The sequence below is a fragment of the Danio aesculapii genome, chromosome 10, assembly GCF_903798145.1.
Source record: "Danio aesculapii chromosome 10, fDanAes4.1, whole genome shotgun sequence".
In the NCBI taxonomy this organism is placed as follows: Eukaryota; Metazoa; Chordata; class Actinopteri; order Cypriniformes; family Danionidae; genus Danio; species Danio aesculapii.
In genome coordinates, this window is record NC_079444.1 from 36,147,569 (window position 1) to 36,167,458 (window position 19,890).

At 33.4% G+C, this 19,890-nt stretch overlaps 2 protein-coding genes across 2 annotated transcripts; one reads left to right on the top strand and one right to left on the bottom strand.

The window, feature by feature from the left end:
- Positions 1–1,574: 1,574 nt before the first annotated feature.
- On the top strand, positions 1,575–8,754 carry alox5ap (arachidonate 5-lipoxygenase-activating protein). The gene is made up of 5 exons (XM_056467169.1): positions 1,575–1,772; positions 3,539–3,623; positions 5,445–5,515; positions 5,847–5,928; positions 7,810–8,754. The coding sequence occupies exons 1-5, from the start codon at positions 1,703–1,705 to the stop codon at positions 7,970–7,972; spliced, it is 471 nt and encodes a 156-aa protein (XP_056323144.1). The 5' UTR covers positions 1,575–1,702; the 3' UTR covers positions 7,973–8,754.
- A 6-nt stretch (positions 8,755–8,760) lies between these two features.
- On the bottom strand, positions 8,761–18,387 carry LOC130236455 (mesenteric estrogen-dependent adipogenesis protein-like). The gene is made up of 5 exons (XM_056467165.1): positions 17,891–18,387; positions 17,669–17,799; positions 14,373–14,488; positions 10,773–10,943; positions 8,761–10,253 (listed from the first exon to the last, which is right to left on the bottom strand). The coding sequence occupies exons 1-5, from the start codon at positions 18,088–18,090 to the stop codon at positions 10,233–10,235; spliced, it is 639 nt and encodes a 212-aa protein (XP_056323140.1). The 5' UTR covers positions 18,091–18,387; the 3' UTR covers positions 8,761–10,232.
- Between the last annotated feature and the right edge of the window lie 1,503 nt (positions 18,388–19,890).

Sequence of the window (19,890 nt, forward strand, 5' to 3'; positions counted from 1 at the left end):
GGACATGTGAAACAACATTGTCTTTGATGCATTGTTTTTGATTGATTTTTCATTTTTTTTCTAATTTACTGTTGGTAGCTGTTTTTTTTTTACCTATTAACTTCCATGATGACTTCCAATCATTGTAAAATATTCATAAAAAAACTGCAGATTTATGCAGGCACCTAAGATGAAAATCAACTTTTGTAAGCTGTTTAGACAGAATTGTATGTGTAGTGTGTCCACTGTCATATTGGAGTGATAGAAACAAGTCTCTCTCTTTTTTTTTATTTTTATTTCCTGACGTTAAAATAGGACCCAAATGCCAGTGATTTTGAGGCCCACCGAACAGTGTCGTGGGAGTGCGGTTTTCCCCGCTCATAAAATTGATTGACAGGTGCCATGTAATAACATGTACAGTGCTCACCATAATTGAGTATAAATATTAAAATAAATTAAATTAAAATATTGAAGAAAAAAAAATCACAGCCTACAAAATTTCAATTACATTTGTCAATTTATTTGTTTACCTTGATTTGTCCTTTTGAGGAGTCATGAAACTTGAGGGGTCTACTATATATATATATATATATATATATATATATATATATATATATATATATATATATATATATATATATATATATATATATATATATATATATATATATATATATATATGCTGAGCACTGTAATCACGTCCACAGAACATTTGATTGCAAATAAACTGGGATTAAAATATCTGTTCCAACTTTTTGTAATGTTTATAAGTTTAAACCATTTTTAAAACGGAGCATGTTAGTAATAAAGATAGTAAATTCAATAGTAATTCTTAATCGGTATAATCACCACAGCTGCATGGTGTCAGTTAAAGCTAATATGGGTGTACCTGCAATCAGCATTAGTGTGTGACTCATTTCAGAAAGGCTTGAATGAACTCCACCACTAATACATCAAATAAATTTACTTGGTGTTTTTGACTAATGAGCTGTATTTTAGCTTCATCCAAGTCTGTCTCTATCACTGACTGCTATTTATCTGACATAACACGTGATGAGAAGCAGACACTAACGTCGGAACAGTGGGCGGAGATAAGCAGCTCATTTGCATTTAAAGCCGCAGGCTACAAAAACAGCTACAATGTACTCAGGCACCAAAATGAGTATAGTCTGGAGGCTATAATAAATAATCTGATGGGTGTTTTGAGCTGAAACTTCACAGACACATTCAGGAGACAGCAAAGGCTTATCTTACATCTTGTAAAAGGGGTAAAATAGGTGCCCTTTAATACACAATAACTTCTTAACTTACATTTAAGGTTTAAAATGCAAATCACATAAAAAACACCCACTTTAAGACAGAACATGTTACTTTACAAACTTATTTTCATCTTTTGCCGAACTATCACTTTAAACCAGACCAGCAAACCAGTTTAGGTCAGCAGATGGCCAGATTAAACTTAAAATTACAGAAAAAAACATAAAAAGCAGCTGTGAAACGGCAGATGCCGCTGTACTTCCAATTATAATTGCATGCATTCTTTGAAATGTGCTAAATAAAGCAGAAGTGTGAGTTAATGCCCCTCATTTCCCTCCCTCCAGGAAATACTTCAGTGTGTGTGTGGTGGTGAAGCCCAGTAGTGATGTTATCTCTCTAATACTAAACACCATCAGGCAGCAGTTGCACACCAACAGCTCTAAAACAAACCTTCATACTCGACAACATGTACGCTTCAGTGATGGACAACATTTTCTTACTGGTGCTGGTCACTCTACTCAGCGTTGTTCAGAATGGTAAGACATTTTGTTTTGTTTTCTGTCGTTGGCTGATGTTTACGCAGAATGAATATGCAAATTATCTTTGAATACATTATGCATGCGTTCATATACCTAGAAGGAGTAGTTTGTAATGTTTTTATATGGTTAAAAACTAAATTATTAGCCCTCCTGTGAAATTTAATTTGCTTTTAAAATATTTGTTTAACAGAGAGAAGATTTCTCCAACACATTTTAAACATAATAGTTTTAACAACTAATTTCTAATAAGTCATTTTGTTTGTCTTTGCTATGATAGTAGTAAATAATACTATTGCTATTTACTAGTCATTATAAAAGAGTAGTATTCGGCTTAAAGTGCATTTTAAAGGCTTAACTAGGTTAATAAGGTTAAAGCTCAGTTAATTAGGAAAGTCATTAGAAACTGTGGATTGTTCCATAGCCAATTTCATCGTCTACAGTTAATTCTACTGTAACTTGTTTAGTGTGATCTGTATTGAAAGGATATATTTACATGCTTGCACTGAGTTGTGAGATGCGTTTACTCTCATTGCACATACACTGTATACCTGTACAGTGAAATTAAAAGGCACTCTGTTCTATTCCATTCAATTAAAAAAAAAAGATAATTTCAGTGCTTCCCACAGGCTTAAAATGTACTTGCGGTGGTAGCCGGATTGAAACCAACAGCACATAAATAGTTAATTATATGCGACAAACAAAACATAATTAAATTTTAACACTATATTTTATTATTATCTCTTTTAAAATTAAATAAAAAAAGACTGTTGACAAATTTTAAAAATCCCCTATTTCTCTTTTATGCTATTCAGGAGCCATGTACACCCACTGACAGGTTAAACCTGCTTCTCTCTACCTCTCATTCAAGTCCAAGTTGCTTTATTGGCATAACATTTAGTACAGTATTGCCAAAGCATTTTAGATGTATAAAATATGTAACATATTGACATCGTCAAATTGATAAAATATACAGCAAATTAGAAATTAATGATAGAAAAAAGGAATAAAAACAGACAATATCTCTAAAAATTATAATCAGAATAAAACGTGTGTTTAAATAAGACAAATTAGTTGATTAGCCATTTCTAACTGTGTACAGATATTCTGCAGTCAATTTAGATGTAATTTCGTTTGGAAAGTTTAGAATTAAAGTCGATTAGATTGAAGAATTAATTATTTAATGTGTCTCTCGCGGCTGTGCGCATAAAATTAACGACAGCTTAAAATGAAAGCAAAACCAAATTCCGGACATTTTAGTAGCTTTAGAAACACAGATGCAAAAGGTGCGGGTCTCTGTGGGTCTGCAGCACATGAGAGTCTGTGCGTTGACAGTGCACACAAAGAACGAGCAGTATGAAACGGGTAAAGGAGAGAAGATTTTCCACTTCTTTGTTTATATTAGGCCAATACAAAAAAAATTGTAAAAGGATGATAATAATAGTAAAAATAAACAAAACGTGTCGGCCCGCCCAAGTAAAGTATATGTGTGGGAAGCACTGCATTTATTAAAGAAGGTAATAATATTGACCTTAAAATTGTTTATAAATGAAATGTAAAACTGAATTAAGACTTTCTTCAGAAGATAAAATATTATCGGAAATACTGTGGAAAATATCCTTGTTCTCTTGAACATCACTTGGGAAACATTTGAAAAAGAATACAAATTTCAAAGGAGAAAATGACAAAAAATGTTGCCTTCATCTGTATATGGATTAAACTAACCATAATAAGATGGATTACTAATACAATATCTTCTTCTTTAGTGTTTTTTGCTCTAAAGGTTGAGAAAGAGTGCACAGGTCATCAATCGAAACGTTCTGCAGCTTTCGAGCGCTTGTCTTGCGCAAAGTGAGTAACGCTGATTCTGGTTCCTCAAATTATACATTGAGATTATATATTTAAGCACATATCCAGTGCTCAGCATATATAAGTACACCTCTCACAATGTCTTTTAAATTCATATTTTTATAGGACGCTATACGATATTGTATTTGTGCATATGCAATAGATTAGTCAGCACTGAAGCCAAATATGGAGCTAATCTAACAAAATAACTCATGATAACGGTCCAAAACTAGTACACCCAAATTTATTTGTTATAGAAAATATTAAATACAAATTTAAAAAAGAGGAAAAGTCAAGAGAAGCAAAAAAAAATTGAAAAATTTAGTTCAAATTGTGTAGGTTGTAATGTTGTTTTTGCAATATTTTGCTTGAATTTAACTGTATTATCTTTCGATTTCTAAATAGGTTTGGTGACTAAAATATTAATTTAATAAATATATCTGTTTAATAAATCTATTTTGTTTAAATGCACCAAAATGCATTGCCTTTATTCCCTGAGGAATGGATAAAAATATTCATTTTCAAAATGGGGTGTACTCAATTACGCTGAGCACTGTATATTTTTTTAAATAAAGTATTAGCTAGTGAAACACTACTGGTTTATCTTCTTTTGCATAACAGCTCAAAATTTTCCTGCGATTAGGGAAACTAACTTCTGCTTTATTTGCATAATATGTTGCAAGAGGGTTCCGCTGGTCTGAAAAAAGTGAAAGGATCTGTACAATTACAACTTTTTAATGTTCATTTGGACGTTTGCAGATGTACTTTAAAGTAGGGCTGCACAATATACCGTTTCAGCATTGATATCGCAATGTGTGCATCTGAAATAGTCACATGCTGAGCTGACGTTGCAGTGTATTTTTTACATTTACATATACAAAACAATAAAGCATACACTGTTTGTTTCACTTTTATCTTTGCTTCAGTGCATTTATCTATGCTTGTAGTTTGTTTGTTACATGAAATGCTTGATTCACAATGCATGACCCAAATTAATACATTTGGTAAGATTTTAAGGACTAATTCTCACTATTACTTAGTTGCAAGGTTATTAAGATATTGGCTGTTTATTAGTAAAGCACGTATTCGGTATGATCTACATCCCTAATCCTACCCAATACCTAAACTACCCTAATAAGGAGTTTATTAAAGCAAAAGTCAAAATGGTTTACTAAGAGTGAGAATTGAAGCTTAAAATAAAGTGTAACCAAAAACGCTTTCCAAATAGTGCTATGCAATCATTTGCTGGAATTGTATAGAAACAGTGGATCGCAATATATAATCACAGAAAAACTAAATATCGCAATGTCAGACTTCCAATTATCATGCAGCCCTACTTTAAAGTAAACTGGCTGATTAAGTGTAACCTATGAATGTGGACAGAAGGAAAACAGAAAAATGTCTCCAGTCAAAATGTATGTACCTGCAATATTCTTCTGTACTGCATAGTACATTGAATATTTAACACTGAATATTTTTGCAGTGTATTTTTCTTCCCTTTTTATTTTATTTTTTTAAATATGGAAAATAAACCAAATTTACAGCACTTGTTATCAGGTGCATAAATCTACACTGTTTCATATCAGTTTGCAAGTGTCTCAGTTTAGATCGTCTTCATAGTGTCATTAACCATTACCACAGAGGAAGTAACAACTATGTGTTTTTATTTTCCAAAAGAAAGAGCTTGATCTGTTTGGTAACATAACAGTTGTGTGAATGAGCTGATTGAGTTTGTTTCTGAAGCTGTATATTTGAAAATTATGATTATTAATAAATAACTGTGCTTCATAACGATTAATTTATAACTGTTTCTGACAATTTAAGGCGAAACTGCATGGATACGTATCCTACATTTCTGGCAGTGCTGTGGTGCGCTGGTATCTGCCTCAGTCAAGGTAATATTACCGTATAGATTCATGACAATACTTTCATCATAAAAAGTACTGAACAAACCTTTTTTTTATTATAAATGTTTTATTTCTCACCTATGTTAATCACAACATTGTCTAGGAAGGGAGAATACACCCCTTTGTATTGTACTATAAATGGCTTGCTTTGCTCAGATGTTACGTCAATTCGTTTGCAAATACTTGTTCACGCTTAAGCCGTGACGTATAAACATGTGAGCCAAAAACAACATTGTACAATCGTGAAATTACGCCTATAGAACTCAAAATTTGTACTTTCAATGTCATTTCTAACAACAATAAATCATTTCTGCTGCAGCTCCAGCTGCCTTCGCTGGCATTCTCTACCTTGTGGTCCGCCAGAAGTATTTTGTTGGTTACATGGGGGAGACTTGCCAAAGGTAAGATATTTGAAAAAATCCATAACTCGGAACAAATAACCACAAAAAGATGGTTTCTTTTGCTAAATAAGCAACACTTAAATAAAATTAAACATCGAAATTGTATTTTGATGACCTTTTTAAAGGCTTGTTCACACCAAGGACGATGGCAAAATACATTTAAAAGAACGCAGTCCGCGTGCACGCCACAACTTTAACGGCACGGTTTACAAGGAGTTTTAAAAATGTTGACAACCAATCAGAAATCATCCTGATTTAAAGGGCGCGAAGTCACAAAAATCAAAACTACAGGTAGCCTGTCAGGTCAATGTTTATCGTTATTAGTGTGAGCAGGTCTTTATAAGAACTGGAATTATACAAATATTGGTTATTCTGCATTTTAACATCAGATAATATACACGCACCGGCCACTTTATTAGGTACACCGTATTAGTACAGGGTTGGACCCCTTTTGCCTTCAGAACTGCGTTAATCCTTCATGGCATTGATAAAAACAAGGTACTGGAAATATTTCTCAGAAATTTTGGTTCATATTGACATGATTGCATCATGCAGTTGTTGCAGATTTGTTGGCTGGACATCAATGATGTGAATCTACCGTTCCACTACATCCCAAAGGTGCTCTTTTGAGTACAGTGAACTCATTGTCATGTTCAAGAAACCAGTCTGAGATGATTTGCGTTTTATGATATGGTGCGTTATCCTGCTGGAAGTAGCCATCAGAAGATGGGTACACTGTGGTCATAAAGGGATGGACATGGTCAGCACCAATACTCAGGTAGGCTGTGGTGTTGACACGATGCTCAATTGGTACTAATGGGCCCAAAGTGTGCCAAGAAAATATCCCCCACACCACTACACCACCAACACCAGCCTGAACCCTTAATACAAGGCAGAATGGATCCATGCTTTCATGTTGTTGACGCCAAATTCTGACCCATCCGAATGTTGCAGCAGAAATCAAGACTCATCAGACCAGGCAATGTTTTTCCAATCTTCAATTGTCCAATTTTGGTGAGCCTGTGTGAATTGTAGCCTCAGTTTCCTGTTCTTAGCTGACAGGAGTGGCCCCTGGTGTGGTCTTCTGCCGCTGTAGTTTATCCGCCTCATGGTTGGACGTGTTGTGCGTTCAGACATGCTCTTCTGCATACCTCGGTTGTAACAAGTGGTCATTTGAGTTACTGTTGCCTTTCTATCAGCTCAACCAGTCTGGCCTTTCTCCTCTGATGTGATTGGCTGATTAGAAATTTGCGTTAACGAGAAGTTGGTCAGGTGTACCTAATAAAGTGGCCGGTGAGTGTATCTAGTGATGATGTAATGCAGAATAACCAATATTTGTATATAACTAGATTCAACTTTTTCATATTACTGATTTGTCAATAGCTTTAAATTAATCCAGTATCAGGTGGTAAATATCTCTACTATATAGGTAATAGATCAGTAGAGATATTTACCACCTGATAGTCGATTAATTTAAACCCATCAACAAATAATATGAAAAAAGTTGATGCCAATAGTTATATAGGCCTATTATAATTTACATTGTGTTAAAAACAGTATTGTTACATGTTGTTTTTATGTTAACTTGTGCCTCTTTTAAAACGTTGAACAGTTCAATGTTAAATGGATCCAATCCTTATTCAATCAAGTTAATTTAACAGAAATAAACTAGCTAGTACTGTAAACATTTGACCAATATCAGTGCCTCCTCCCTACTTAAAGTATTTCTGTATAGAAATTTTAATCTTTGAAGCATTTAGCTGAATTTTAATAAAGTTTTAACCGTTATATTGCGTTATACAAACACATATGTTTATCAGTACTGTCACCAAGCCATATAGCAGATTTGCTGACAGATTCTCTTGTATGTATGCCTGACAGTACTCCTGGCTTCCTGTTTGGGAAACGGATTCTCTTCTTCCTGTCACTCATGTGTGTTGTGGGAATCATAAATCACCTGATGCTCAATTATGGTGGCAGCGACTATAAAGAATACATCCAGACCATCACCAAAGCAGCATCCACCCTTCTGCTCTTGCCCTAAACTGGGTTAACATCTCAGTGTAAATAATCTCTTTTGGTTAATGCTTTATCAGTGTGAGGATATAAAAAAAAAAGACGAAAGAAAGAAAGTGTGAAGCGTCTACATGATTACAAAAAGCATTTAATTGCAAAATGGTATGTACATATTACAAATCTTCACAAAAACCAACACAAGAAGACACAAAATAGCTGTTATATCCCAGTGTAATGTATTTAAAATATGTTTTAAAGGGCTCAAATCAATCAGTAAAGTTTTAATTGTGGCCAAAATAGTAAGGATTTAGAATTTAAGCCTGTTTGTGTAAGTTTTCTGTATTTAACTGAATACTGCTGTGTTAATGGCACTTAAAATAGTCTGTTTGTAATATCGTGCCATTAAAAAGGTCCAAGTTCTGCTTCTGCACCGGATTGCCGGTTTCCTGTTGTGTGAAATACAGCGCAGCGAAATCAACAGCCTCTTTGCACAGCCTGGATTACATAACAGGATTGCAAAATATTCAGTGATGACATGTCAAGATCAGACTGAAACCTTGTTAAAAAATACACGTTTTTAATGATTCTCTGGTAGTGCAGAGTAGATGATGCTCTACACAGCACAAGTCAGAGGAAAACGTGATGTTTTAACCTGTGACGTGAGGAAGTTTTTCACTTTGCTGTAAAATATACAGGAAAATTTGATTCTTTATGACATGAGTCATTTAAAGCAACGAAAGGAACACATTCAGGCACATACAGTGACCCATTTTAAAAAAAGTATTGTAATTATTTTTATTTATATACAATTTAGGACTTCAACATAATTATTTAACAATATTTATTATTGTTTTTTTTATTATTGCTAACGTGAGAAAATAAAGTTTTATTTACAGTAAAATGGTCCTTAAAGGTGCTTTAATGAACAACAGTTTCCTAACTCTCGTAGTCTCCTCATCTGTGTACTTTGATTCCTGAATTAAAGAAATAGTTCAGTCAAAAATGAATAATATAATCACCCTCAAGCCATCATCGTTGTATATGACTTTCTTCTTTCAGATAAACACAGCTGGAGTAGTTTTAATCCCAGGGTTCATTCATACACATTTTTACTACTAAATTTCCATGACTTTTCCAAGACCTTCAAGTAAATTATCATGAGCTAATGTTTCATGCAATGTCTACATACGCGTGATAAAAGAAAAACAATGCATGTTCAAATTTATTACAGCATATCGTAAAACATGCAGCAATCTATTTAGTTTCAATTTATATCTATATCTATGTAAAACTGATTTAAATAATGCTTACACAGCACTAATAATGTGAGAGTATGTGATTGATCAAGGACAGAAAAGAAGTAAATAACCTATATTCAAGTATACAGATATGTTTTCCATGACTTTTCCAAAACTTTGTGGGTTTTTCTGTTTTTCCAAAGCTTTCCTAGGCCTGGAAAATGCCATGTCAAAATTCCATGACTTTTCCAGGTTTTCCATAACTGTGTGAATCCTGTAAACCTTATCCTGGCCCTTCCATGCTGTATAATGGTGTAGGGTAATGGCCCTTTTTTTAAAGCTTGAAATGTTGCAAAAATTACCAAAAATATTTACAATTTTATAAATAATAAACTCAAAATAAAGTCATAAAAACTAAATAATTGAGTTAATAACAAAGGTCAAAAACAGTAAGCAACATATTCAATATTTAAATATAATAACTAGACATCTTCTTGACTGACCTCTGACTCGACTATGATGCTGGTGGTGATGATGATGATGATTTACTCTGGTTCAAATATACTTGTGCAAAAAATTCAAACTCTTCTTCTCTTAGTCTATATTTACACAACCACTATGTAGTCAAAAAAGGCATTTTTACTTTGCATTTTGAAAATGTTTTTAAATGCATCATTAAACTAACCATACACCATCTACTTGACAGTGTTTTCAAAATGATCTCTTTGTATTATGTTTGCCAGGCCAGTATTTGGCACTGTTACTTTATTAGTAAGCAGTGAATGTGCCATCGGGGGCTCGGCACACATTTCTTTGTATACTTTGTAACGTGACGTAATGCTTTAATTGCTTTTGTATGCTTTGAAAGAGAGCCACTAGTCAGCATCATTATACAGCATGAAAAAAAAACTGAATAAAATGTAAAACTTCCCCAACTGTGTTTGTCTGAAAGAAGAAAGACATATACACAGAGGATGGCTTAATTGTGAGTAAATTTTGGGGTGAACTAATCCTTTAAGTTGACATTTTCTGTCTCAAATTGTGTTGATATCATCTTCCATGGTAAGAGACCTGCAAAATCAGATTTCCAGTCATATTCTCAATACTTTAAACCATCAAACAGACCTCACTGTAAAAATAAATAGTTAATTAGCAGTTTCCGTATTTGATGATTCATGGTTTTTTTAATTCACTTAATTATGCTTTTGAATTGCATTAAGGGAGCTTGATCTTTCCTCCAATAGCTTTTGATGTAGAAAAGTTTGAAAAGTGATGTCTTGTTGACATTTTTAATATTGTGAAGTGATATATTGTCTTTGTTTGTATTGTAAATTATGGTACAAAAACCTGGTAACAAATTGCCAGTATATAGACTTAATTCTCTCTATATGATTTCTTAAATAATATTTTATCCTAAAATGCCAATAAAAGTCACTTTGTTAATCTGCTGTGTTGAATTTTCAACATCAAATTCGCCAGAGCAGAGATGAAACAACCGTAAATAAACAGAAAACGCCATGTGAACCACAACATACGGCGCCTGTTAATTAACAGATATTTTTACAGTGCTGCTAAAGGATTAAAACAAACCTTGAACTGTCGTTTGCTGAAGCCAAACCAGTAGGGAAAGTCAAAGAGGGCATCAGATCGATACTTTATGGTGAAGTGTGTGTCTTTCCAGGTTCGTTCTACCTTTTCCATATCAGCAAGAGCTTGAGCGTTCTCCCTCATCCATCCCTGTAGTGCTGCACTAACATCAACCTTGACAAAAGAACATTCACTTTTCATTAAAGATTTATTTTTTGGCTATTTTGCCTTTATTAGATAGGACAGTATGCGAAGTTGGAGAGAGAGAGAGGGGGGTAGGGTAGGGAAATGTCCTCGAGCCGGGATTTGAACTCATGACGCCCTGACGTGCTACTGCACCATATGTCAACGCGCTAACCACTAGGCTATTGCGCCGACCACTTTTCATTTTTAGCTTGTCAAAAAAGAGACACAAATTAGGGCTACACAATATATTGTTTCAGCATCGATATCGCAATGTGGTCATTCACAATAGTCACATAGCAAGATATGAAATGTTGAGTCTGTATTGTAATTTGTCATTTGAGCAATTCCAGCGTTATGGATGTGACATTTGCTGTAAAAAATCAAAACATAAATTCACAGAGAGAGTATATGGGAAAGTATAAATATGAGTTATGAGATCAGAAAAATATAATTTTTTAAATAATTTAAATGCGAAACAAAAACATGCGTTACAGATGTGACCAAAAAAGGTTGCGAGTTTACAGTACACTACCTGACAAAAGTCTTCTCGTCGATCGCAGTTGTAAGAGAAACAAATAACAACTTGACTTCCAGTTGATCATTTGGAAAAGTGGCAGAAGGTCGATTTTTCTGATGAATCATCTGTTGAACTGCATCCCAATCATCACAAATACTGCAGAAGACCTATTGGAACCAGCATGGACCCAAGATTCTCAAAGAAATCAGTCAAGTTTGATGAAAGAAAAATCATGGTTTGGGGTTACATTAAGTATGAGGGCGTGCGAGAGATCTGCAGAGTGGATGGCAACATCAACAGCCTGAGGTATCAAGACATTTGTGCTGCCCATTACATTACAAACCACAGTAGAGGGCAAATTCTTCAGCAGGATAGCGCTCCTTCTCATACTTCAGCCTCCACATCAAAGTTCCTGAAAGCAAAGAAGGTCACGGTGCTCCAGAATTGGCCAGCCTGGTCACCAGACATGAACATTATTGAGCATGTCTGGGGTAAGATGGAGGAAGAGGGATTGAAGATGAATCCAAAGAAACTTGATGAACTCTGGGAGTCCTGCAAGAACGCTTTCTTTGCCATTCCAGATGACTTTATTAAGAAGTGATTTGAGTCATTGCAAAGATGTATGGATGCAGTCCTCCAAGCTCATGGAAGTCAGACACAATATTCATTCTTTTTCCACTGCACCATGACTTTATATTCTATACTGGACATTATTTCTGTTAGGTGACAAGACTTTTGTCTAAGCAAAGTCAGACCTTACTGTCCTAATTAAATAATTCAAAATCAAGGCATGATCATATTTTATTTTGTTAAAATAAGCGTAATCTAGAGGCTTTTGCCTTTCATATGAGCCACTTCTGATGCCAAATGATCAACTAGAAGTCCAGTTATTATTTAGTGTTCCTAAAACTGGATAGGTGACAAGACTTTTGTCAGGTAGTGTATACAACATACTTTGTAAACATTCTGTGTATTAAACTGCACAACCCAAACAAATAATGCTAATCAAAAGGATAACAGTTGTCTCTCTGTAGAACAAAAATGATTGACAATTTTATTTGACATTTTTGCATTTATGAGGAAAAAGCTTGGTTATGGATGTGACAGATGTGAAATTGGCACTAGTGTGACAAATAAAAAATTTTTGTTTGAAAACATTCACTGAAAAAAATTATTCAAAGATGATTCCTTGGATTTACTCAATTTTTTTTATGTTAAGTGGCTGTAAACAATTTCTTTGGGCTGAATTTAAACAAACAAATTAAGCTGAACATTATTCAATTTAATTTGTTTGTTTAAATTCAACACAAATAAATTGTTTGCAACAGTTTTGCATGCAACACTTTTTTCAGTGTAGAGACAGTTTTGAGTATTTTTACAGTACTGTAAAATACAAGCCTACACAACAAACTGAGAAAGAGTTTTGCTATTTTGGTAAAAACTGTTTGTGGCAAGAATGACATTTGCATGTGTTTTGGAGGTCTGTTACTGTTTAATGCAAGGGTGTAGATTAGCTCTTGACATTGGTTGGGACATACATCCCTAGATCGCATGCAGCGAACAGCACAAATTCTGTTTCACACTTTTAAAAAAATGAATAAAATACTTAATAATATATAATAAACACTTAATAATACAAATAACAATCATGTCCCATGCTGCAAAATCAATTTACATGATTTTACTGCAGTCAGGCTTTGAGGAGGTATGAATGTAGAGAAATTTAGAGAGGTGTGTGATGCAATTTAACTGTTTTATACCGATTATTGTTTCCCATAATCATGGAGGCCAAAATCAAAACCAAGTTTCGATTATTTACACAGCCTTGGTTAATAGTATTACAGTGAAGTCGTATCGAATCTGACTTTGTGCATGTGTAGGTTACTAAGGGTTGACGGAGGATTATTTTATTTTAAAGTCGATTACATTATAGGTAGGGACATTAATTGGTGGATATTGGTGGGGACACGTCGCCTCCGCCCATGACAATTCTACACCCTTTGTTTAATTATTTTAAAGGCATTCAGGCATAAGAAATCATACTTTCGCAACATTAATAATAATTAATTTTATAAAATTTTTTTACTTTTCAATTACTTGAACTGTACCTGAACAATGTTCGACTCCGAAAATGATAAAGCGGTTTATTTTGTTTCTATCTTTTTCTTTATTGTCGGTATTTATATATTTATCTATTATTTTTGTTATTTATTGATGCTTGTAGATTGGTTATTAGATTTTATGCCTTACAGAATAATCTCAATCAATATAAAATAATACATGCGTTCCAAATAAAGATATTCAAGTCATTTAGTGAAATCATACTCATATCACAATATACAGTTAAAGTCAGAATTATTAGCCCTCCTGAATTATTAGCCATCCTGTATATTGCTTTCCCCAATTTTTGTTTAACTGAGAGATTTTCTTAAACAAATTTATAAACAATAATTTTAATAAATCAGTTATAAGAAATAAGTTATTTTATCTTTGCCATGATGACAGAACATAATACTTTACTAAATATTTTTCAAGATGCTAGTATTCAGCTTAAAGTGACATTTAAAGGCCTAAAGAATTTAATTATGTTATTAGAAAAATTAGGCAAGTCAATGTATAATGATGGTTTGTTCTGTAGACTATCATAAAAAAATATTCCTTAAGAGGGCTAATAATATTGACCTTAAAATGAATTTTAAATATTATAAACGGCTTTTATTCTAGCCAAAATAAAACAAACAAGACTTTCTCCAGAAGAACAAAATATTGGAAATACTGTGAAAATTTCCTTGCTCTGTTAAACATCATTTGGGAAATATTTTTTTTAAAAATCACAGGAGGGCTAATAAATTAACTTCATCTGTATATTGTAAATCACAGAAAAACGAGTTTCCACTCACATCAACTGTATAGCTCTCTCCAGCGACAGATGAAATGGTCTTGTCCAAGCCTCTCTCCATCTCCCATCTGATCATTGGATGACTGCCGTTTATCGCCAACACGTAATATTCAGCAGCTTTGGACAATTATTAAGGGTGTGGTGTTAACTAATGCAGTATGTGACTGTGTCAAAGTTTAATAATTCCTTCAGTGTTGACATGACATATAGCTTTACTGTATTTCCTGGCTGACTCATTTGAGTAAATTAGTACTTGTTAATCTCACCAAGACAATAAAAATAAGTTTTAAGTCCATGTTAAACCATATGTAAAAATAGATAATTTTATATTTAACCATAAAACTAAAACTGTTATTCTGGAATAAAATAAAATTAAATTAAATAAACTGAATTAAAAAATAAAAATAAATATTTCTCATTTCTCAAAAAAATTATAAAAATAAAAATAAAAATAAGATAAACAAATATAATTTAAACTGAGAAAACTGGAAATGAGAAATATTTTTGTCAGTTTATTTAAATTTAAATAAAAAGAAATTAATTAACTAAACAAATAAAACTAATATTTATGATTAAACATTAAAATTTGGATAAATAAATAATCACTATAACACATTTTTACTATGATTTTACTACAAAGATACTTAATAAAATGTAATTCTATGTTCAAATTGTTTATATACCAAAAAACATATATTAACTATATTCATTATTTTAAATATTTTAGTAAGTAAAGGTAAGAATAAGCATGTCGTTTCATTTTTACATAAATATATCTGTTATGAATGGCAATGGAACATTTATTTTTCACTAAAGTAATATGAAATATTACTCTCTTGAGTGTTTTATGCTTTCTGCATATGCATATAATACTTTTATTAAATGAAAACACAATAGGACTTGTCTTTGACTAATATATAATTGACTAATACATTTGTAGTTTAAAAAATAAGTATAGTCATATTTCTTCTAAATCTTCAGGAAATATTTTTGGTACATAAAAAAGTGCAGTTATGATGACCACACAACAAGCTAAAAATAGTGCTTAAAATGTCACTAAAATGCAGTATTTAAATATCATAATTAAATGAAAAATCAGGCAAATAACAGCAAAAATGTCCACTTTTTATGAAAAAAACCACCCCTCACCAGGCTGGCTACAGACCTGTTGTTATACGAACTTAATATTGACAACTTTAAAGGAGATTTTCTCAATATTTTTTAAAACCCTTTTGATACCAGATGTTGAAATAGTTGCATCTGAAATGTTGTTAACCAACAATAACAAAAAATAAATCATTGGAAAGCTTATTTATAAATTACAAATCAAATTTACGTTACGAATGGTTTTGTGGTCCATAGTCATATCAACAAACCAATGTCCAATGTTTGTAGTCAGAGATGGGCAGAATTTATGATACATGTTTTTAAATACTTTTTTGAAATACAAAACAGTATTTTGTAATTAGTATTTGATAGGGATGATGAAAATGGCTAATGTTTTGTATCAAAATACTTTGTCTTGTACTTTTAAAATACTTTGTAGGAAGTCTACCTGATGACATCATAAAAATGCACCATCTGATTGGTGCTTTGGACATTATTGACTCTTCCATTTAAAGAAGAACTGGAAAAAAAAATCTTTGGAGAATGAGCATCCTGTACTAATAATAGCAGTTTTTGGATGGATTGCTGATGCCAAATATTTGTGATTAAAACAAAACAACATAACATAATGTTCCAACATAATTCCTACAAAGGTGATTTCTACAATACTTTATTGACTGTTTCATATGCAAATTTATTTTTCAGAACAAAAATTCAATTCAGAACAAAAAAATTAAAATGAACTTAATTGATCACCCTTTTAAAATATTAAGAGGTTGAATTATCATTGTACAGAGATTATGGCAATTTTACTTGCCAGCAAATGGGTGAAAACACAATCAACAGTTGTAGTACATTGTTCCGATTTGTTATCTGCATTCATAGATATTTACATTATCTGTGTAAATACCTGTTGTCTATTGAAAGGAATGCGTCAATAGAGCCGCCATTTTCATACAGGGTAGCGCTCCATTGAAATGAATGCGAGACCAAGGGGCAGTGGAGGACTGGCCATCCAGAGCCAGAAAAATACACAAATATGCATACATATGATCCGTAGTTTTCCCGGTGATCAGTATGCAAATATTTTTTAAATTATGAAAATTATAATTTTCCATCACTTTTCTATATCGATGGATAAGTGACCGCACGGACATTATGACAAGGAACAAGTGTTTGTGTGCATGGAAATGTATTATCCACCCTCCCTGTTAAATTTGATCTAATCCGTGTACTGAAACACACCCCTTTCTCCTGGTTTCCCTTCTCATTCTGATGGAGGGAGGGATTCGTTTGTGAATGAATCTCTGTTTTGAACAACTCGTTCACTTAGCCACAATAATACAAGCTTTTGGCACCGCAGCATTTCGTTGTCATATATCATTTACATTGTTTGCTTATTTTATTCAACGAAACTAGCATACGCTTATATTTAGTGCAAGTTGGAGCTACTTTGCCTTATGGTGAATGCAGCAAGAGACTATTATCATCAGTAACGTTACCTGTTTAGCACAAGTTCATAACATACAAAAATGTACAAAACGAAATCTTGTTCTGCTTTCATGCTTTGTTTGCTCGTTACTTCACCCGTACACAGTGCTAATATCCAGCATCTTAACGTTGGCACACTGTCTTGACTAGTGCAGCTGAATGACATTTGTTCTGGGAGCACTGTACAAATGTGGCGGTGCTATTGACGCATGTTCGGGGTCCGTATGTGATATCTAGTGTATATATCTATGATCTGCATTAAATGTTTTAAAGGTCATGTTCAAGACAGGACTTTCTATATGAAATATATACAAAATATTGTATAAAATAAAAAACACATTACATTTTATACCTCCTGATGTACAGTAGCAATAGAGGTGAGCAAAGTGGCAAAAAAAGCTAAAACTTGGTCAGAGAAAAGTTATTGTTGTTGAGTATAATGGTGAAGGGATTAATCGAAAAGAGCTAATGATGGAAGGTTTGTAAATAAATATCATGCGCTCTTGTAAAAATATTTTGTAGTAATTTTAAAATACTGTATTTTATTTTGATACATGTTGTGGCTGCTGCATTTTGTAGTTTATTTTGATACACTTAAGCTTAAGGTATTTGGTGTTTTATTTTAAAATACTGTTTCATGTAGTTTTGCCCAACCCTGTTTGTAGGGGTCTTCTGTAAGAAAAATGTTGATTCACCTACCTGGAACATCTCCGTTGCTCTTCTCTTCGCCTTTAGTGTTGTCATAAGCAGACACTAGTATGTAAATCGTCTTTAAGGTCAGTTGTCGTCTTAAATCAGTGTACTCTCCCAAAGTACGTACCGTGATTTTCCTGAAATGCCCAGTCACAAGACTTACAAAAGCACGCTAAATGTAAACAAACCACTGAAATTTGATATATGGAATTAATAAACCAAATTTACCTTCCTGGGGAATTGTAGAAGATTACTTTTCCCTCTCTAGAATGGATGTCATCGATGAAGACGCAGCTTTTCTCAGGATCCCATTTCAGGAGTCTGCACCCCGGGCGCCGCTCCACGGTGAATCCGGCTGGAGGACGGTTCACGAACGCCTCCAGTTTCATAAAGTCCAAAACAGACCGCGAGCTGATGTTTTCACGCATTTTATTTACTTTTTAACTTCTTTGAGGACGGACACAAGTGTCCGTTAAGCTTCTGAATCGCCCGTTTCTTTGGTTTGGTGGGCGTGGAGGCTAAAGGAACAAATCTCAACATAAAAACCGCTTATACTGAGTCATAGTTCAGCGTGAAACCGTTTAACAGCAAACTGACTGTTTTATCGCCTGTCATACTAGTGATATATGATGTCCTCATTTAAAAAACAGCTTATGGTTGCTATTTAGGACAACTTTCCCATTAGTCATGTTAAAAGTAGGTCAGTTTACCGTCCACAAGTCGTGTAACAACGGCGTCTCTGACTGAGGGAACACAAATATGTTTATTACCTCATTAACATTGCCGTACAAAATAGTTTAAGATGGTTTGTTGATGGGTTTTGGTTGTAGCTAAACTAATCCAGCTAAATTATCTGATAGTTTTATAGGGATAGTTCACCCAAAAATGAAAATGTACTCACCATCAAGTGGTTTTATAAACTTTTTTTTTTCTTTAATCCGTAAAAACACTGTGTTGGCGTTGGTTTCCTCCGGGTGCTGCCTTGACCATCCAGTGTGTTTGTAGCTATGGATGTTTCCCAGTAATGGGTTGCAGCTGGAAGGGCATCCCCTGTGTAAAACATATGCTGGATAAGTTGGTGGTTCATTCCGCTGTGGCGACCCCTGATGAATAAAGGGAAAAAGCTGAAGGAAAATTCATGAAAAAACACTAAAGAAGATATTTTGAAGAAAGCGAAAAACATGAAACCATTGAGTTCCATAGTAGGACAAAGAAATACTATAAAAGCCAAATGGTTATGGGTTTCCAGCATTCTTCAAAATATATATATATATATTTGTGATCTACAGAAGAAAGTAAAACAAGTTTGGACCAAAAGAAGGGTGAATAAATCATGCCATAGAGAACTATCCATTTAACTTAGCTACAGAGTCTGGCTTACATTCTACATAAAAAAAAATCCCCTTTTCCCACAAAATTATCAGAATTTCCACTTACCCTGGGCTGCCAATGGTGGTGCTGATTTCAGTGGTTGAACAAACTATGAAGTAACGCAGCAGTTTGATCACAACACAGCCTGAAATTCAACTGTCATACTGTGGTATGATCTATTGTTATACAGAGTATTTTTTTGCAATCATGGTAATATTTATATTTAATAACATTGTTATATTCCTTATCCCCTTTGTCCATTCAGGAAAAACTATTCTAGCTAAAAAAAACAAACAAAAAAATAAATTACTAATGCTTTGCTTCTTAGACTTTACACACCTGAAACTTGCCTATAGCACTTATTCACTGTTGCTCTTGTAGTTGTGTGAATTGCTTCCTTGTTCTCATTTGTAAGTCGCTTTGGATAAAAGTATCTGCTAAATGACTAAATGTAAATGTAGCTTGTGAGATCAAACCATCTATACTAGGACTTTTATTAGACCAAAACCCGCCAATTTTTTGATAAAAGTTTTGTGGTGAGTACAATTTTTCTTTTGTAAATTAATGCAAGATACATTAATTATACTCTGACAGAAAAAACATATAATGTCCAATATAATACTATTTGAAATAAATGCCGTCCTTTTAAACTTTGTTCATCAAAGAATCCTGAAGAAAGTTATCTACATAAATAGTAGTATGGTTTTAATATTGACAAGAAATGGTCTTGCTCCACTGAGCCTGGTTTCTCTCAAGTTTTTTTTTTCCTTCAACTATGTCAATTGGTGAAGTTTGTTCCTCGCCACTGGCTTGCTTGGTTTGGGACAAGTGGAGCTGCGCATCGATGGATTTGCTCT